The 15,814-nt window shown below is 41.6% G+C and overlaps 1 protein-coding gene across 3 annotated transcripts in view; it reads right to left on the reverse strand.

Annotated features, from left to right (window-relative positions):
• Window positions 1-15,814, reverse strand: part of GRHL2 (grainyhead like transcription factor 2) — a 66,145-nt gene that overhangs the window by 14,455 nt on the left and 35,876 nt on the right. For 2 of the 3 annotated variants that reach the window (XM_050891691.1, XM_050891689.1), the window contains exons 9-12: window positions 8,971-9,129; window positions 3,303-3,390; window positions 3,076-3,215; window positions 837-868 (exon numbers count right to left, since the gene is read on the reverse strand). In XM_050891691.1, coding sequence (XP_050747648.1) covers window positions 837-868; window positions 3,076-3,215; window positions 3,303-3,390; window positions 8,971-9,129 — 419 coding nt within the window. The remainder of the gene's footprint in view (window positions 1-836; window positions 869-3,075; window positions 3,216-3,302; window positions 3,391-8,970; window positions 9,130-15,814) is intronic. The other variant, XM_050891690.1, reaches the window with a different exon arrangement.

Consider the following 15,814-nt stretch of genomic DNA (forward strand, 5'->3'; position numbering starts at 1 on the left):
CTTCATAAAAGAACCAAAAAGGGCCTTGTGTTTTCAAGTCAATGTTAGCTGCAGGTGCCTGGCCACTCCCTACCACAGGCCACTTTTTGCAGGCTTACATGAGTGCAGTTGTCTTACTCCAAACTCTCAGATTTGAGGGTGCTCGCTTGGGATTCAAGCAACTTATAAAAGTATGGGGCTTGCACACATTACAGTTAATACTGGCTGAACTTCAGCCACACATATTAAAGCCCTTATTTCATGACCTCTCTAACTATTTTAGGGACTTTCTGCAATTATTCCAGTCCCTCCAAAGCCAGATAGGGGGTGCTCCCATTTCCAACCTTCCCCCTTCCCAGGATCTCCCATTCTCTTTCTGCCTTTCTCTTCTGGCGCTTGGGCATTCCCTCTGCAGTTCCTGTATTTGTCGCATACACACATGTGCACTGCTAAACAGCTTCCAGGAATGCAGTGAAGTTCAGTGCTTCATTAAAAAATTTCTGGGTTTTAAATTATTTGAGAACCCTTACATATATAAAAGGCACTTTGTCAAATATATTGTCAAATATATTGTCCTGTCCCTGTACTGAACCTTATGGCTCTTTAAACTGTTTTACTTGGAAATGTAATAAACAATAGATATAAAAAGCAGCCAGTTCACATGAAGGAAAAGAAAGTTACCATAAAATAAACCTCCCTCTATCAGTTCTATGTATTATTCCCCTACCATTAGCAATGGAAGAACATGAGAGAAGGGGGAGAAAGGGGATTAGTTTTATCTGATTTCGTGTTTTGTGCCTGCTTTCTATGAGTTTGAACTGCTAACTGCAAAGCTTGTGAAACAATAAATGTCTTACCCTTCTCTCTCATCATCTGTATTATAGTAAACCTAGAAGGGTGGAAAAAACACAATTATTCCCAAAACTCAGACACCTGCTTAACAGAATAACTTCAAAAGGGAGAAAAGACAACAAGTGGTTTGCAGTTTTTCATCTGTTAAAAATCCTTCTATATCCTTTTCCTTCTATAAAACACAAACACCTCTGGTTCTAATTGTGATCTGGAAAAAGTGTGGCTTAGAAAAACTGCTGTTGAATATCATCTAGTGGAAATGTATCAAAGCATTTTGACAGACATTGCCCTCTCCCCTGGTTAATATCATTTTCCCAATTATTTTACAATCCTTTAAATCAGATCACTACTCACCTAAATTACCCCTAATACAATTTAAGCCACAACACTCACAAGCTTTTGTATGTATTTAATACTGTCTGAAAATCTAATTAAACTTTAAAGACCAACATTAAACTACAGGCCTAATGGAAATACAATTACTAATGGTACAGCTGAACTTTTTTGCACAGGCTGTGGACAGAAGCTCAAGTCCAGACCATTGTTTCGTGTAAATCAGTATAGCTCACAGTCACTGGGACCAAATTTACAACAGCAGCAAATGCAGCTAACAGTAGCAGGGGAGGTATAAAATCACAGTCTGTTGTCAAAGGCTTTACAGAACAGTCAGCCAAATTCCTCACAAGGTGCCTGCACCACAGGTCCGCACCAACAAGCATACCAGCATTCTAGCTGCTGAGTTACTGTGCAAGCATGGGGCAAAGGCAGGGCACCAGAGCCCTGCGTTCTGCTGGGGCAGAGCAAAGCATCTTGGGCAGGTTTCCAGCACTTGTGCTGGCAAGACTCAGAGCACACTCAGCTCTCACTGGGAGAGGTTCACTTCTGAACCTGTACAATGAAAATAGCTCAGAGGTGTGTGTGTGCGCAGCTGAGGTCTGTAACTCATTCTATGACCAGGACTTGAAAGTGGCTACACCTTCGTAATAATACTGTCATAAATAATAAATTATTGTCATAATAAATCATTCTTACATTAAGTAATACACAAAACAATTGAAAAGTTCAGGATAGCAAGAATGCCGATACTGCAACCTATACAGCAGTAAAAGACAGGGCTGAACATTGCCTAAGAGCTAGCAAACTGGGGTATCTTCCAGTTAGTTTAGAAAATTATTTACAGGATTACATATACTAAGGAATGCTTCCACCTTCTCCTGTTTTGAAACAAATCCACATTCTGGTTTGAAAGCCATGAGGACAGAAGGTACCCAGCACTGATATGTGAGTGGGTGTCTTTCCAATTTTGGAGAGTAAGTCAGTGACAGCTGTGATTGCAATGTCTGCGCTCTTTGTGCTTTGCTCTACCACAATTCTCACTGCTTTAAAATAAATGACAATTCTAACACTCCGTGTCATTTAATCTTCATTATTTTAATATTTTGCAGCAAGATGCATATAAAATTTCCTCATCTACTATTTGTCTTTATAAACACATGCATAAAGGTCTCATTCTGCTCACTGAGATGTTAATAAATAACAGGTTCATATTCAAAAAATTGTCAGAGCTGACCCTCTATTTCAGGTTTGCAGTTTCCCAGCAAGTAATAAAGTAGGTCTTAAAAGAGCCAATTCAGCAAAGACTTCCTCTCATTTACTGGTGATAATGACTGTCAATACCAAATATTAACACTAGCATGATACATTTTTACTTTGTAGAGTGAAAATATTTTCTTCTAAGGAATTCCAGATCTCTAGGTGATGCCGACAGAAAATGGGCAGTGGTGTTTACTCTTGACCTCCTTACACATGTAAGAGCTTGGTCTTTGTTTTCAGTTGTCACAGGGAGAGGGATCTCTGCTACCGCAAGGTGGCACTTCATTTCATTAAGCCAAATAGCACATTCAAAACCAGACTTTCTTTCAGTCACAAATCAACCTTCTATTTCAAAATTCTTGACTATTTGTTCCATTCTTTCTTCCTAGGAAAAGAATGGCAAAACCATAACAAACACAAACCAGTCAGTTGTTAATGAAGTATAAACTCCTTTTTCGCACCCAGAACTCGGAAAGGCACTTGTCTCTTTTAAGGTCTTTTTTAAGTGACTCACCAAGAGGTGCATTTACCAAAACGAGAGCTGAAACAAGTGGCCCCCAGGAACAGTGATTTATTTTCCTAAAACCTGTCTCAGAGCACAGCCAGCCAGATGGCAGGTGGGCACCGGCTCATCTCATTATCATTTCCTACCTGTCCAGTTCTTTGTAGGTTTCCAAAGTGAACATCCGGTATGAAGAGAACTGGCTGGGAATCCAGGTCAGCCATTGTTTTGAAGAAGGTGATATCGCTCTTTTTTTGCAGAGGGAGTGCACTCAACTTCCCTTCAGCTGCTAGGAGGATCACAAAGCAACATGGTTATGAAAGGAGGCATGTTAAGTGTGACTTAGCCCCAAACCAGAAAGGCCTCTCTTACTCACAGTTATTACACGAGGCTTGGGATGCCTGGCCTTTGCCTTTCTTCCTGTTCTGCTTCCTCTCTTCGTCTCGGATTTTCCTTTCCGCTCCCTGATGCAGAAAAGACAACCCACAGATATTATCCAAAGAGGAACCACTGTGAGCATCGTACCCTGCGATGCCTGGACCTACAGAGACGGACACATCAGAAATGCTGAAACAGAGACTGGTTATCCTATTACAGATAAATCTGTCCAGGTTGTTGGGAACGTGCTAGCTTCGGATCGATCACCTGTGCCCGAAACTCAGGCTGGCACAACCAGCTACCCACACAGCTGGAGACAGCAAGAGGAACATATCCACATGCTGGCTTGGAGGAGATGGGATGGATGACTCAGGCAGCGTGCAGTCTATAGCAGAGCTGTTGCCACCACAATTTGCGCAAAGGGCATCCCGAGCCCAGTGCCTCTGCAATGGATGGAGTGCTCAGGCCAAATACTTTGCGTATATACTGACGTAAAACACCTGCAGGATTGCTATCATCTTAGATCATGTCTGTGCTAAGCTTTTCCCTAAACTCTCCTCCACCCACCTTGTCTGAGGGTGGCATTGCTCCACTGTGGCCAGCTTTGTAGAGGCCTTTGAGATTTGCCAGTGCAAGAAGGCTACACTGACAGCTTGTCAACAGTGCAAGGGCTCTTACAGGAAAATACAGGCATTTCAAACAGGGAGAAGCCCTCCAGAAACTGGAAAGCAATGTAGCACTACCCTATTAGGCCCCAGGAACTCCTGGGAAGTTGCACGCTTCTGTTATGTAAATACACTCTCAACAAGTTTAGAAAATAAAACTTGTTATTGACATAAAAAGCAGCAACACCTCCTTTGAAGTTCTCCTAATTTACTTTATAAATATGAACAGTCATGTTGTGAAGGGTATTAAAGATCCATATGCTCCCAGACAGTCAGCATGCAAAATTAAAGATTTTTTCCAAATTAAAATTAGAAGTTTCTTTAAAAGGAAGGGGGGAGGGAGGTTAGGAAAGCCAAAAATATCCACTCAAGATGGCAAAATTCATACATGAGCCAATGAACCAAGCTTGAAAAGAATGTAAGGAAAGATGTACTCCTGGCTGTGATCTATCAATAGATTTCCAGACGTTGAAAGAGGTGGAGGAAGAAACACCTCTTTAAAAAACATGAAGGTGCCTAGCAGAAACATTGCCTCCAGACCCAGGTCCCAATCCAGTTGCCACTGACCTCAACCACAGAAGCCAAGGGATTCAGAGTCGTGCCCTTATCAAAATTGTTTCTAGGGGTACATTTGTATCTTTAAAGGCCACCTGTTCTTTGGCAGAAAGGAGCAAAAATATGCCTCACAGCCACCGTCCTGCAGAAGGCACATCCCCGAGAGCCCTGTGCTGCACAAAGCGGCTCTGCCAGGCAGCCACAGCCCTACCTACCACTCAGTGCTGCCGCTCTGCTGCTCGCAGGGAGCAGGATGAACCATGAAAGCAATTTCGTACACGGCAGCAAGTGCAAGTTTCCTCTCAGGAAAGCAGAAACTGAGGAGGCCTCAGCCTTTTATACACAATAAAGAATGTATGTTTTGCTATTTTTCTTTGATATTCTCTGTAACTGTGAACTTGGTAAACCTTCACGGCTTTGTCTTCATTCAGTCAAGGCAAGACACCCCCAAGTCCTCTGGGGTGCAGGCAATCTCTGAGCAGGGCAGCCATTCCCACCCGACAGTGCTTATTTGTGCCACAGCCACTTTACAAATGCGGCAACTGCAATACCCACAAAACTACCTGCCAGCCCTTCTGAGCTAGGAGCACCCCACATGGCACAGTGCAGGGGCCAGCCAAGCCTACGTGATGTACGTCATTGTTGTAGGTGCTGAGACAATTGACCACAACAAGATTTTTTGCATACCAGAGCATTTCTGCTGGACAGTTTTCACAGCTGAGCCATCTGACACATATCTAATAAATCAGAGTTTGCATATCTCTTCAGGACAAAAGAAGAAATAACTCTCTCACAGGGGACTACAAATTAGGCTCTGACCAGTCCAATGAATGAGTTTTTCATTTTTTCATTGATGTCTGGACTTTGTATAAATGCAACGAGCACTTCTGCTACTAACCATTAGCAAAACGCAACCTATGAATTTCAGCTGATTCAAAATATTTTTTTTCCAAGACTTCAACTCATTTAAGCTTATGTCTTGCACTCTAGCTCCAGCCTAGCAAAGCCTTTACCATCATAAGGACCACCCCCATCACCATTATGAAGCTCATGTGTACACCTGTTTCTAGTTCAAGTCCAAAGCATTCCACTTCTGGTAGGACAGGCCCATAGACTTCATCCTTCTTCCCTCTAAAGCTGAAGATTAATAGGCAATTAGAGTTGCTCAATACCCTATGATAATCCATTGTCTCTGCGACGATTCATACTGAAGACAAGAAGGCAGGAACTGCATATATTCCAAACAATATGCAGTTTTTCAGAGTGAAGAAAATGGGATTAATTTATTTGATTTTGGAACAATGTTATGGTATTTGCCAAGTCAAATGCTTCTGCTTCTTTTCAGCAAAGCTAATCACATATAGAAAATCAAAATATCTCTGAATTCCCAGTTCCTTCATACACAGTGGCTAAAGCATCTTGCAATATATAAATATAAATAGGCCTGGTAGCAAGTTTCCCTGACAACCTACTTAAGGAATAAAAATTATATTCTCTTATCATAATGCAGCATCAGTGATCTGCACATGATAAAAAGACTGCACGGGCAGAGAGAATTAGCACTGAGAAAATAAGATGTGCACCGTAACAGTTGCTTTGAAGATCACCTACTGGAAAACAGACACGGACAAAAGATCGGAGAATGAATAGGGAGCAAGCACACAATTACAACCTTTGCAGCCTTTATCTCCATACGTTTATGTCACAAAGCACAGATTGGATCTGAGTCGGTGTTGCGCTCTGGTTTATATGTAAATGAATACTAAATTTAAGCAACTGCCTGAGTAAATACTAAAATATATATAATATGTACCACTTCGCTAAATGCAGTTTTATTTCTTCAGGGATACTCTTTCCACAACAGCTATGCTGTGTTTCAGCTTGGGGACATTAATTTATCAGCAAATGTTTTTCTTAGAAAATGGACACCTCTACCTGTGATTTATCTAAGTTAATATACAAACACATCTACTGGTCCTAAAGAAGCACCATCACTGCAGAAAAACCATTTTTAAGAACACTGTCAGGCACAGAAACATTTTTTCTTCCACGTTTCAAACTAAGATACATTTCAGTTCTTAGGCAGGAGGAATTTACTGTGCAGTTCCTCTGATCCAGATGATTGTAATAAATCAGGCACTTTTCTCACCAGCTTTTTTGGGGGGTTGTCAGATTGGGGCATAACAGTGCAATTCACACTTTTAAAATGTATAAAAATTATTATACATTTGCTGTTTTTTTAAAATGGCCCCATAATACTTCTTTAATTGATCATGACAAAGAGGTGGGCAATAATTTTCTCAGCTTCACGGCTTTTCCCAAACAGGCAGCAAACGGTGTCTTTGTCACTAGAGGGCGAGTCGCAGACTCGCAAGAAAAACTGAGCCAGGACCCTCCATTTAGCACCGCCTCAACCAGTGCCAGGGTTTATTTTGGCATCTTGGAAAGATGAGGGTACCCAGCCCCACCAGCTACCTTCCTCTGAGTGTGACGAATTCTCCCAGTGCCACCAGCAAGTGGAAATTCTCCAACCATTTATTTACTTACAAAAGCACCATGACAAACAGATGTTGGTAAAGATACAGCAGCCTAAGTGAGGGGAGAAGCAAGCTTCAGTCTCTTTCCAAGTGCCAATTAGCACAAACAGTCATGTGAATGGACCTCAATAATTTTCATTCATTTTCATTCATTCAACTCATTTTCAGCCCTGCATTAAGTTAAAAAGCTTTGTGTGCGTGTATGCATGTATACATTTATATCATACAGATATATATCCCATTATCGATACCCTTGAGCCCTCCAGTTCCCACTTTCAATATAGTTTTGATGTGGATAACGCTTTTACTACCCCTGTGATCTTTTCTTCTACTTTGAGACAGTTTTGATTAAAAGACTCAGCATTCATTTCCTGCTTTCTAGTCTGGATATTTGAAGTACCAGTTAAGCCAACAGATGCAATAAACATGTATTATTCAAAATCTCCACCAGTTGTGTCTACAGGTCACCCTTGATGAGTTTGTGCTCTGAATTTCCTTCCTTTTTTAAAATAATTCAGATTTTTCTAATTGCTTTTCAAAAACAGGTAGATGAAAATGACTTGTTACTTTGATATTTACTGAGCTTTTAACATCCAGCTGTAGCTTCAAATCTCTAAATATTTGACATTCAAAGTTACAATTAAAAGCATAACATTTTGACTGCAAGAAGACCTCGGTGCATACATTTACATTCATTACTTTCAAAGTTTTTGCTCCACTAACACAACTGACTGATTAGCCCTCAAGATCCCGTTGTCAAGACAGCAACAAGGGAACAAGCAGCAGCACAAGAGACCTGGAACAGCTGAACTCTTACCCTTTCCATTAGAAAGTTAATGCTACGTATTGCCTGGGGCATGGCCTTTTGCCTTTCTATTCCCACTTGTAAGACGGCAAGACTCATTTGGATAAATCTCCGAGTCACTTAAATAGATGTAGGCTCCCGAATCCCTGAACCTTGACTAGAATCCAGGCATCAGCTCCCCCCGGAAGATCTTTCCCAGCAGAGACAAAGTCATCGGCTGGCAGGTGTTAAACCCAGCTGAAACGTGGTCATGCTCACATCTAAGAATCATCACTGACATAACATTTCTGAGTAACTGTTTCTACTTGGTGATATATACAGCTGACCATGACACTGTCAGACTCATTGAGGCATGATCTATGTTTTGGTGCTGAAAAATCTTACCAGTTCCCACAAAGGAGCAGGGAAATGCACTGTAAAAGAACAAAATTTTGCAAAAGAGGGAGTGAGCACAAAAAAAAAAAAAAGTTACTGAACTACAAAATGGGAATGGCTAACATATTTTTGCAGTTTACTTTTAATAAGAAAATCATAGCAGCATAGAAGCCTCACTGAAGCTTCCAAAATAACGGCTTGTAATCAAGTGGGGGGGAAAAAAACCATCAGCTGCATCACTGGGACTTGGTGTTTTCCACTGCATTATAAAAGAGAGCTTAGCAGGCCTTTAATGAAAGGTGCATTTCTCTGGCAGAGACCTCTCCACAAAGTTTACACGTTACCTATCCTGGCTGTTAGAGCCAGAAGGCATAACATCATCAGACTGGCACCTGCATGAGCCTATGGTCAGCACTCACCTTCCAAGTAGAGATCTTTACGTTTGTACTTTCTATGACTTTTTTTATATTCCTGTATCATGACCTATAATATGCTGTCCTTAAGCAATCCAACTATTGCTCACAAGCTGAGGAATCAGGGCGAAAAACGTTGCAAAGCAGCAAAATAATTACATGATAATCTGTTAGATTTATGATATAGCTGGTCCAAATTCTACCATGAAACACAATTCTTTAGGGAAAGAAAAAACATTTAATCGGGTTTAAAATACAGCAAGAATAAACTAACAAGGTTCCTCCTCTACCCATGGTAACTGTGCTTTCCACTTACCTTGTCACAAAAAACCTTGATCTGGCAGTAGGCTCGGTGGATGGGTTTATTGCTGCGGTTGTTGTAGCTGTACGTATCAATCTGAATCATCAAAGGAAGCCCTTTTACTCCTTTTTGTGAGGAGAAGTCTGTGCTCAAGCAATTCACTGTGATGAAAATCTGTGCCAGAGAGATTACTTTTAAAATGTGGTGCAAACAACTATTAAACTTCTGGAAACACATGATAATAAATGGGAAAATAAAAGCAGATTCCCCCACCCACCCACCCCCCCAAAAAAAAAAAAAATTAATTCAGCTATGATCCACACTCTGGCAGTTCACACATTCATTCTCTACTTTTGTCCTAAGGCCAGCAAAGATGCTCTCATGCTGGGAAGAAGGACAAACCTTTAAGGCGTGTATTGGTGCTTCAGTTTGGATCAGGAGCTCACATTTGAGGTGAATCATTTCATTGTCCCAGCTTACCGTGCTTTGGTTCATACCAGAGAGCTCAGACTGCATGAGCTGGATTCTTTTCGGAAGAGCCAGACCAGAACATGTGTCCTAGGAACACATCTCACATGCTGCAGCTGCTAATGGTTGCTCAGTCCGTGGGAACTGACTAAAGATAATCTGAGATAAAACCTCCTAAAATGTGCCTCACGTGGATGTCAGGTCTTTAGCCCTGACTTGTTTCACTCTACAAACCTGCTCTGTATGTTTGCACTATTTGTTAATATAGACATAGCAAGATCATCCTGCATTGTCCTTTCCAGCTGTCTTTTGGTCTGGCTTGTTCTTCTGACAGCTCACAATTTAAATTCAGTGTGGCCAAAGATCAGTCCTACCCGTTGTTTTAATTTTACAAATTCTCTTCACACTCTCATCAGCAGTACCCCTTCCTCCATCCCACCAACAGATACTCCTGATCTTCACTTTAAGGGTCCTTCGCTGTCTTTCTTCAATTTCAAAAATGCATCTCGCCCTGTCTTTCAAACTGGGAAGGAGTTTCTCAAACATTTATACAACTACTCCCTACCTCTTCTCAAAAGTTCCCTTTGCCATGTAGCATCCACGCAACTTGACATCGCCCTCAGTTTCTGGCAACCCCCCTGCCTGCCTTTGCTTCAGAAATCCGTCTCGTGCTTTCTTTCTACGCCCACTTACGTCTGTTGATAGCCACTAGTCATCTCCTGCCCTCTAATCTCCATTGGCACCATGGGACAAGATGTCTCATCTGCCATGTGTTTGTACAGGACCTGGGAGAAGGGTCTCCACCACCAAGTCTCCCAAGGATTATTCTGATGCAAAGCAAGCATTGCGAACTGAAATATCACTGATATCTTTCAGTCAGGATAGTGTGCATGAAACCTGAGAGATGAAACTGGATTAAAAATCCAGTTGTTCTTCCCAGTGAGGAATATGTGCACTACATAGTAATTTGAGCCAATTATGTATTAACCTGATTCTACTTTTCACTCTTCCTCAGTTTAAAAAACAACAAACAAAAAAACCCCAACCAAACAAAAAACCCCCAAACTGTGAACTAAGGAAAAGGACAGAGAAAACTGCCAGTACTTATTTCCTGAACCAGGAGGATGTGAAACCTGCTCCAGCAGAATGAGCACACTCAGGAAGGAAGAGATCTCAAACAGGTCTCTCAAACAGACCTGATGCACACCTCGCCAAGCAGAGGAGAGGCCAACAGGCCCCTGGGGTGTGGGAGGATTCAGGAAGGGAGAGCATGAAGGAACCACTCTCTGATCCATAAGTAGGGAAAAAAAAGAGTTTGAGTGACCAGAATGCAACATCCCTAAGAGAAAGGCAGCTGAGAATAAAGCAGGGCTCCGGCAGGGCTGGTGGGGGGATACTCTACCCTAATGGCAGAAGTTAACATTACAGTCAGGTTTTTTTACGATGGAGCCAGAGCAGCTTGTTTGCCTGACTGAGCTAATGGCCCCTTGCATTTCTGCTTCTGATTGTATCAGAGCGCTGCATTTACAAATGAAATAGTTGAACTTTAACTGCTGGAGAGGAGGGAGGCGGGGAAGGGCCCTAGGTGAAACTCTGATTTTGAAGCTGATAGTGTTATTTCTGTTTCAAATTACAACTTGGTCTCCTCCAGCTCCAAAGGTAAGTGTGGATATGGGTGCGTATGCCTTTGAAATATGACGGCCTGAATTTTCATTTGCCTTCAGACTCCTTTACAGTGTCAGGGCAATGCTTTAAAGTGTGTGTGAACACAGAGCAGCGGAATGAGGTCTGGCATAAAACAGAATCTGGTCTTGCTATATTTTAGCCCATACTTCTGTACAGGGATTTTCCAAACTGTACGTTAAAATGTGAGAGGGGACGTGCAGGCTTTGCATCTACCCAGCAGTCTGTGCATCTACCACCTTTACTGCACACTCAGCTGAGAAGTAAAAAAAGATCTTGTCCCACCTTAATCAACTACACACACTGTGTGTCATCTCTTCCGCTGCCTCCAGAAACACAGAGCAGAGTAGGAGCAGCTGGGGAAGACAGACTTCATCGTTTCAAGAGTTCCCATATAGCAATAACAGATTATTCAGCATGAATAATAGATTGATGCTGTAAGATTCAATATCCTTGTCCTGACACTGTAATACATCAGGATCTCTCTGAGGAGCAATGACTGTATGTTCACTCACATGAAGTGTACTATACTTTCTGTCATATCATTTGCACCTCGCAGATAGACAGATGGATTCAAATTAACACAGATCATTTATTTTTGGGAAAATTTTGTCTCCACACAATCTTCTATTAGTTTTCCTGTAAAGCACAACACTGACTTTGGATTTGGAAAACGTGGGAGGGTGTGCAGAGGGAAGGGGAAGAGGGCATAAGTTCTCTTACTTGAGTTGATTTTAGGGTTGTTTTTTTTCCTTTGCATGACTGAAGATTTGCACCAGTTTTAACACCATGGTGCAGCAGGCTGCTGTGGTGAACAGGACCTGGGAAACCGTCTGGACAGTCCCCTTCTCTCTGCCCCTGCTCTGACCAGAAACCTTCGCCTCCCCGAAGCAGTGGCCAAGCAATGCCGCCTGCTCTGAGCAGCAATGATTTCACCCACCTGTCCAAGCACAGCCTGCTTTGCCCTTTACAACCCTCATCTTTCCCTCCTTTGCAGCTCCTGTCCATAATGCAGGTACTCCCATTCTCAATGAGACAAGGAGCAAAACAACCCCATGGGCAGCAATGAAAAGATGAAGTCCCATCTACCTCTCTTGGAATACACCCAGGTTTAAGATCCTCCTTGCTCTGGTCTCTTGCATAGTAGAGTTACATGGTTAGAACATGTAGAGTTAAGTAGAAATGACAGTAGCAGGAATAGAAATAACTGCTTTTTTTTCCCCAGGGCCCCGTCTACACTTGACTTAGAACTATTTTAATGGATGTGAATATCGCTGTACCTGAATTCATTTACAAACTTTTTTTTCCTGTGCAAACTGGATTTTAGCAATGTTTTGCTATCAGGAACACGTTTGGGTTGTCGTTACAGTGATGTCTTTTTTTTTAATGTCAGCATATCTTAGATTAGAGCAATTAATGGCAGAGTTCCACCCATCTAGTCTCCAGCTCAGGCATGCCATTGGCAATGCAAAACTAATTTGGAGAAACATTTGGTGCCTGAGAAAGTTTTAAAAGTGGTCTAAGATAACGACAACTCTCCTGTTTGTTATAGAGCATGCCTAGAAAAAGCACTCTCTCTTTCAGGAAAGGTGCTCCTCCACAGTGTAGCTGTTATTATGTGAATTACTGACTGTTTGTTAAATACTGCAACATAATTAATGATGTACGAGACACAAACACAGTAACCTGCCTTAAGAGAAAGTAAGGCTCAGAAATGCATTTCCCCTTTTATCATCTAATCCAGCCAACATGACTCCTGCTGCGGTCTCTCAGCTTATACACTTTAAAGGTCTACAGTTACGAAACTTCTAATATAAGCCTTTTATTACTATTTACATTTCTGGCTCACATCGTCTCAGAAAGAGCCAAGGGCAGAAAGGAGGGAAGAGTGTGTTATAGTACAAATCAGGAACTTAAAGCAATTTCTCTACTGAATACTGCCAACACACAGAATCTACGCCTGGGTGATGGGTCTTTACAAAATCCTGTTTTAAAACGGTTCATCCTTTCAGACTGTAACAATAAAGAATTAAATGACTTGTCTCTCAAATGACTAACATCAATCCCATCATTCCTCATATACACAAAAAGTGTGGTTTTATAGTTTCTCCTGCCAGCCGTTTACCTTATAAAACCCATACAAAGGTAAGACCTTTGTTTTATTTCAATACAAATGTCTCCAGCAAATGTTTACACTACTCTTTTGAAGCTTCCTCAACCCACACCACACCCCGGCAACTACATAAAAATGCCATTTGCCTTGAATCCCAGATGCATACTTACCAAGCCACTTGTATGCACTGAAATTTCAACATTATTTGCTACCACAGGTTAACTCTTCTTTAATATATATGTGTGTGTGTGCATGCCTGGCGTGTGTGTATATATATATATTAAAAAAGCATATATATGCACGCTTGCACACACAGACATGGTTTATTAAAGCAGCTGCCAAGTCTAACCCTACATAATTTCTGGTACTAACTCTCCAAAACAAAGTATCTTTTCCTCCAACCTTTAAATTTTGAGAGTACAGAAAATATTAATTTCCTCCCTAATTAAATGAAATTTGATGTAACTTAGGAAGGAAATTAATAATTAAGAACAAAATAATTCTTATACTAGTCAAAACCAGTCCTAAGTATCACTAGCATTGTTAAAGAAATATGGATTGTCATAATACAAATCACTGCTAGAGACAGTGCTGCTCTATAAGCTTAATTTTACCATTGTACCCACTGGAATCATAGCTCACTTCAGCCCACAATATCTAAGAACCTAATCCTGCAAATCACTCACTCATTGAAAACAGCTTATTACTGTATGGGCTATGCCAAAACTCATTAAATAACTGGAAAGGTTCCCAGAGGCTTCAGCATGCTTTGGATTAAAGATCTACATTTCAGTTAAATATAGCAGGACAATGATTGCACGCAAGTATACACAACAACTGCACAGCACACAACTACTGTACACACCAAAAAGCGTGTGCCAGCACCTGCCTGAATAATATATCTGCCAACATGTCTGTTTACCACATGTCCAAGTTGCAGTCCTTAGCAGAAATCAGTAATTTCTGGGTATCACTGAAAAGTATTTTTTGTCTGCTGTAAGGTGACATTTTTCTTTAGCAACTGTTCACTGAAGTCACACCTTTGAATTTAAGGTTAAAAAGTACTCTCCATAAAAATATACAATTAATGTATTGTTTCAGAAGTAACATCATCCTAACCATTTTAAATTAGCAAAGTATTAATCAGAGAGAAGGCATATCTCAAAGAGTTGGTATGATTTATGATAAAGATACGCTCCTTTGACTAGGAGAGTTCTGGTTCTTAATTATCTGTCTTGGAAACTAACTTCTGTCAGCAATAAGACTGCAAGCAGGCAGATATATGTCTATCAAAAATGAAGCTGAGCTCTCTCTTCAAAAGCCTCCACTAGAACTTTGTCAACCAGCCAGATGCTGCAGCAAAATCTCCTGTAGGGCAACAGCAAGGCAACTAACTACCTTCTAACATATCATAAAAAGACTTTTAAAAGATGGTTAAAAAGTCAGCCAGTCCTTGTTAATTGTTGTTTGTTTCCTCACCTTTTTTTAAAGAAGTCCTTTAAAAATACCAAACATAGCATTCAGGTTCAACCAAAGGGAGCCAACAAATCACCTTGCCCATAAATGTTGCGTATTTGTATATAGAAGTAAATGTGGGAGTGAAACAAAGATGGACTGTACAAAATGTGTTCTTCACTTCCTACCTCTTCTTCCTTACTGCACAGTATTTTTGTCTCAAGGAAGCATAAGGAAGAGTTTGACATGGCTGTAGACCCTTCCCCTGATTTCCCTATATCCTGCTCTGAACCACAAGCCCTACAGTGACCTCTAGACAACAGCCCCAGCAGAAAAGGATGTTGTTCTAGAAAAAGGTAACGATGTGCCAGGCCCAACTCTGCTCTGCCAGAAGGCAAGGAGACTGCTGTGTCGACCAGATACAGCAGAGGAAATGCTAGTGGAGTGGTGTTTCTGACTTTGGTGCTGTTCCCTTAGTCCACAGAAAGCAATGGTGAGATTATTCCACAGCTCAATACGTGCTGTACAAGATTCCCTCTTCCACTGACTTGTTCTGCCAAGCAGCAGTCAGAAGAGGAGGGACCGAGCACGGGGAGCTGGAGCCAACACCCCAGTTCCTTTCACGTTACTGAGGCAATAGAGAGGCCTCTGCCTGTACTCTCTGAATGCCTGTTTCTTCCACATAAGATCCAACTGAGATGCTGCCTTACAAACTCTCAGCAGGCTCACTGTTAGCAGGCAGATTCTGGCGGTCACACCCGCGCTGTTATACCCTCATCCTGAAGGGCTTCCAGGAGGAGGGTACTGCTCTGCTTGTGTGTGGGAGGAGAAATCTGGCTTTAAATCAGCTGCCCTCCAGGTGGAGTAGGAAAGTGAGAAATCTGATGCTCCAGATGTCTTCCTAGATGCGGGATTTACTCTCCCAGGAGAGACAGGGATATTTGGTTAGGTGATTTCTGCTTCTTCTGTTTGATTTTTCAAGATCGCTCCCCTGTGCACTTCCAATGACCGGTCTGTTTTCTTTATTTCTTCCCGGGCCAGTAGAGCGCTTCATCACATCACATCTCAGAGGCCCTGGAAAGAACTGCTCTGTGCCGCTTTTGTCTGACTCGGAAGAGAAAGGTCTTTGTGCCTGTGAGG

Source organism: Gymnogyps californianus, chromosome 2 (assembly GCF_018139145.2).
Source record: "Gymnogyps californianus isolate 813 chromosome 2, ASM1813914v2, whole genome shotgun sequence".
In the NCBI taxonomy this organism is placed as follows: domain Eukaryota; kingdom Metazoa; phylum Chordata; class Aves; order Accipitriformes; family Cathartidae; genus Gymnogyps; species Gymnogyps californianus.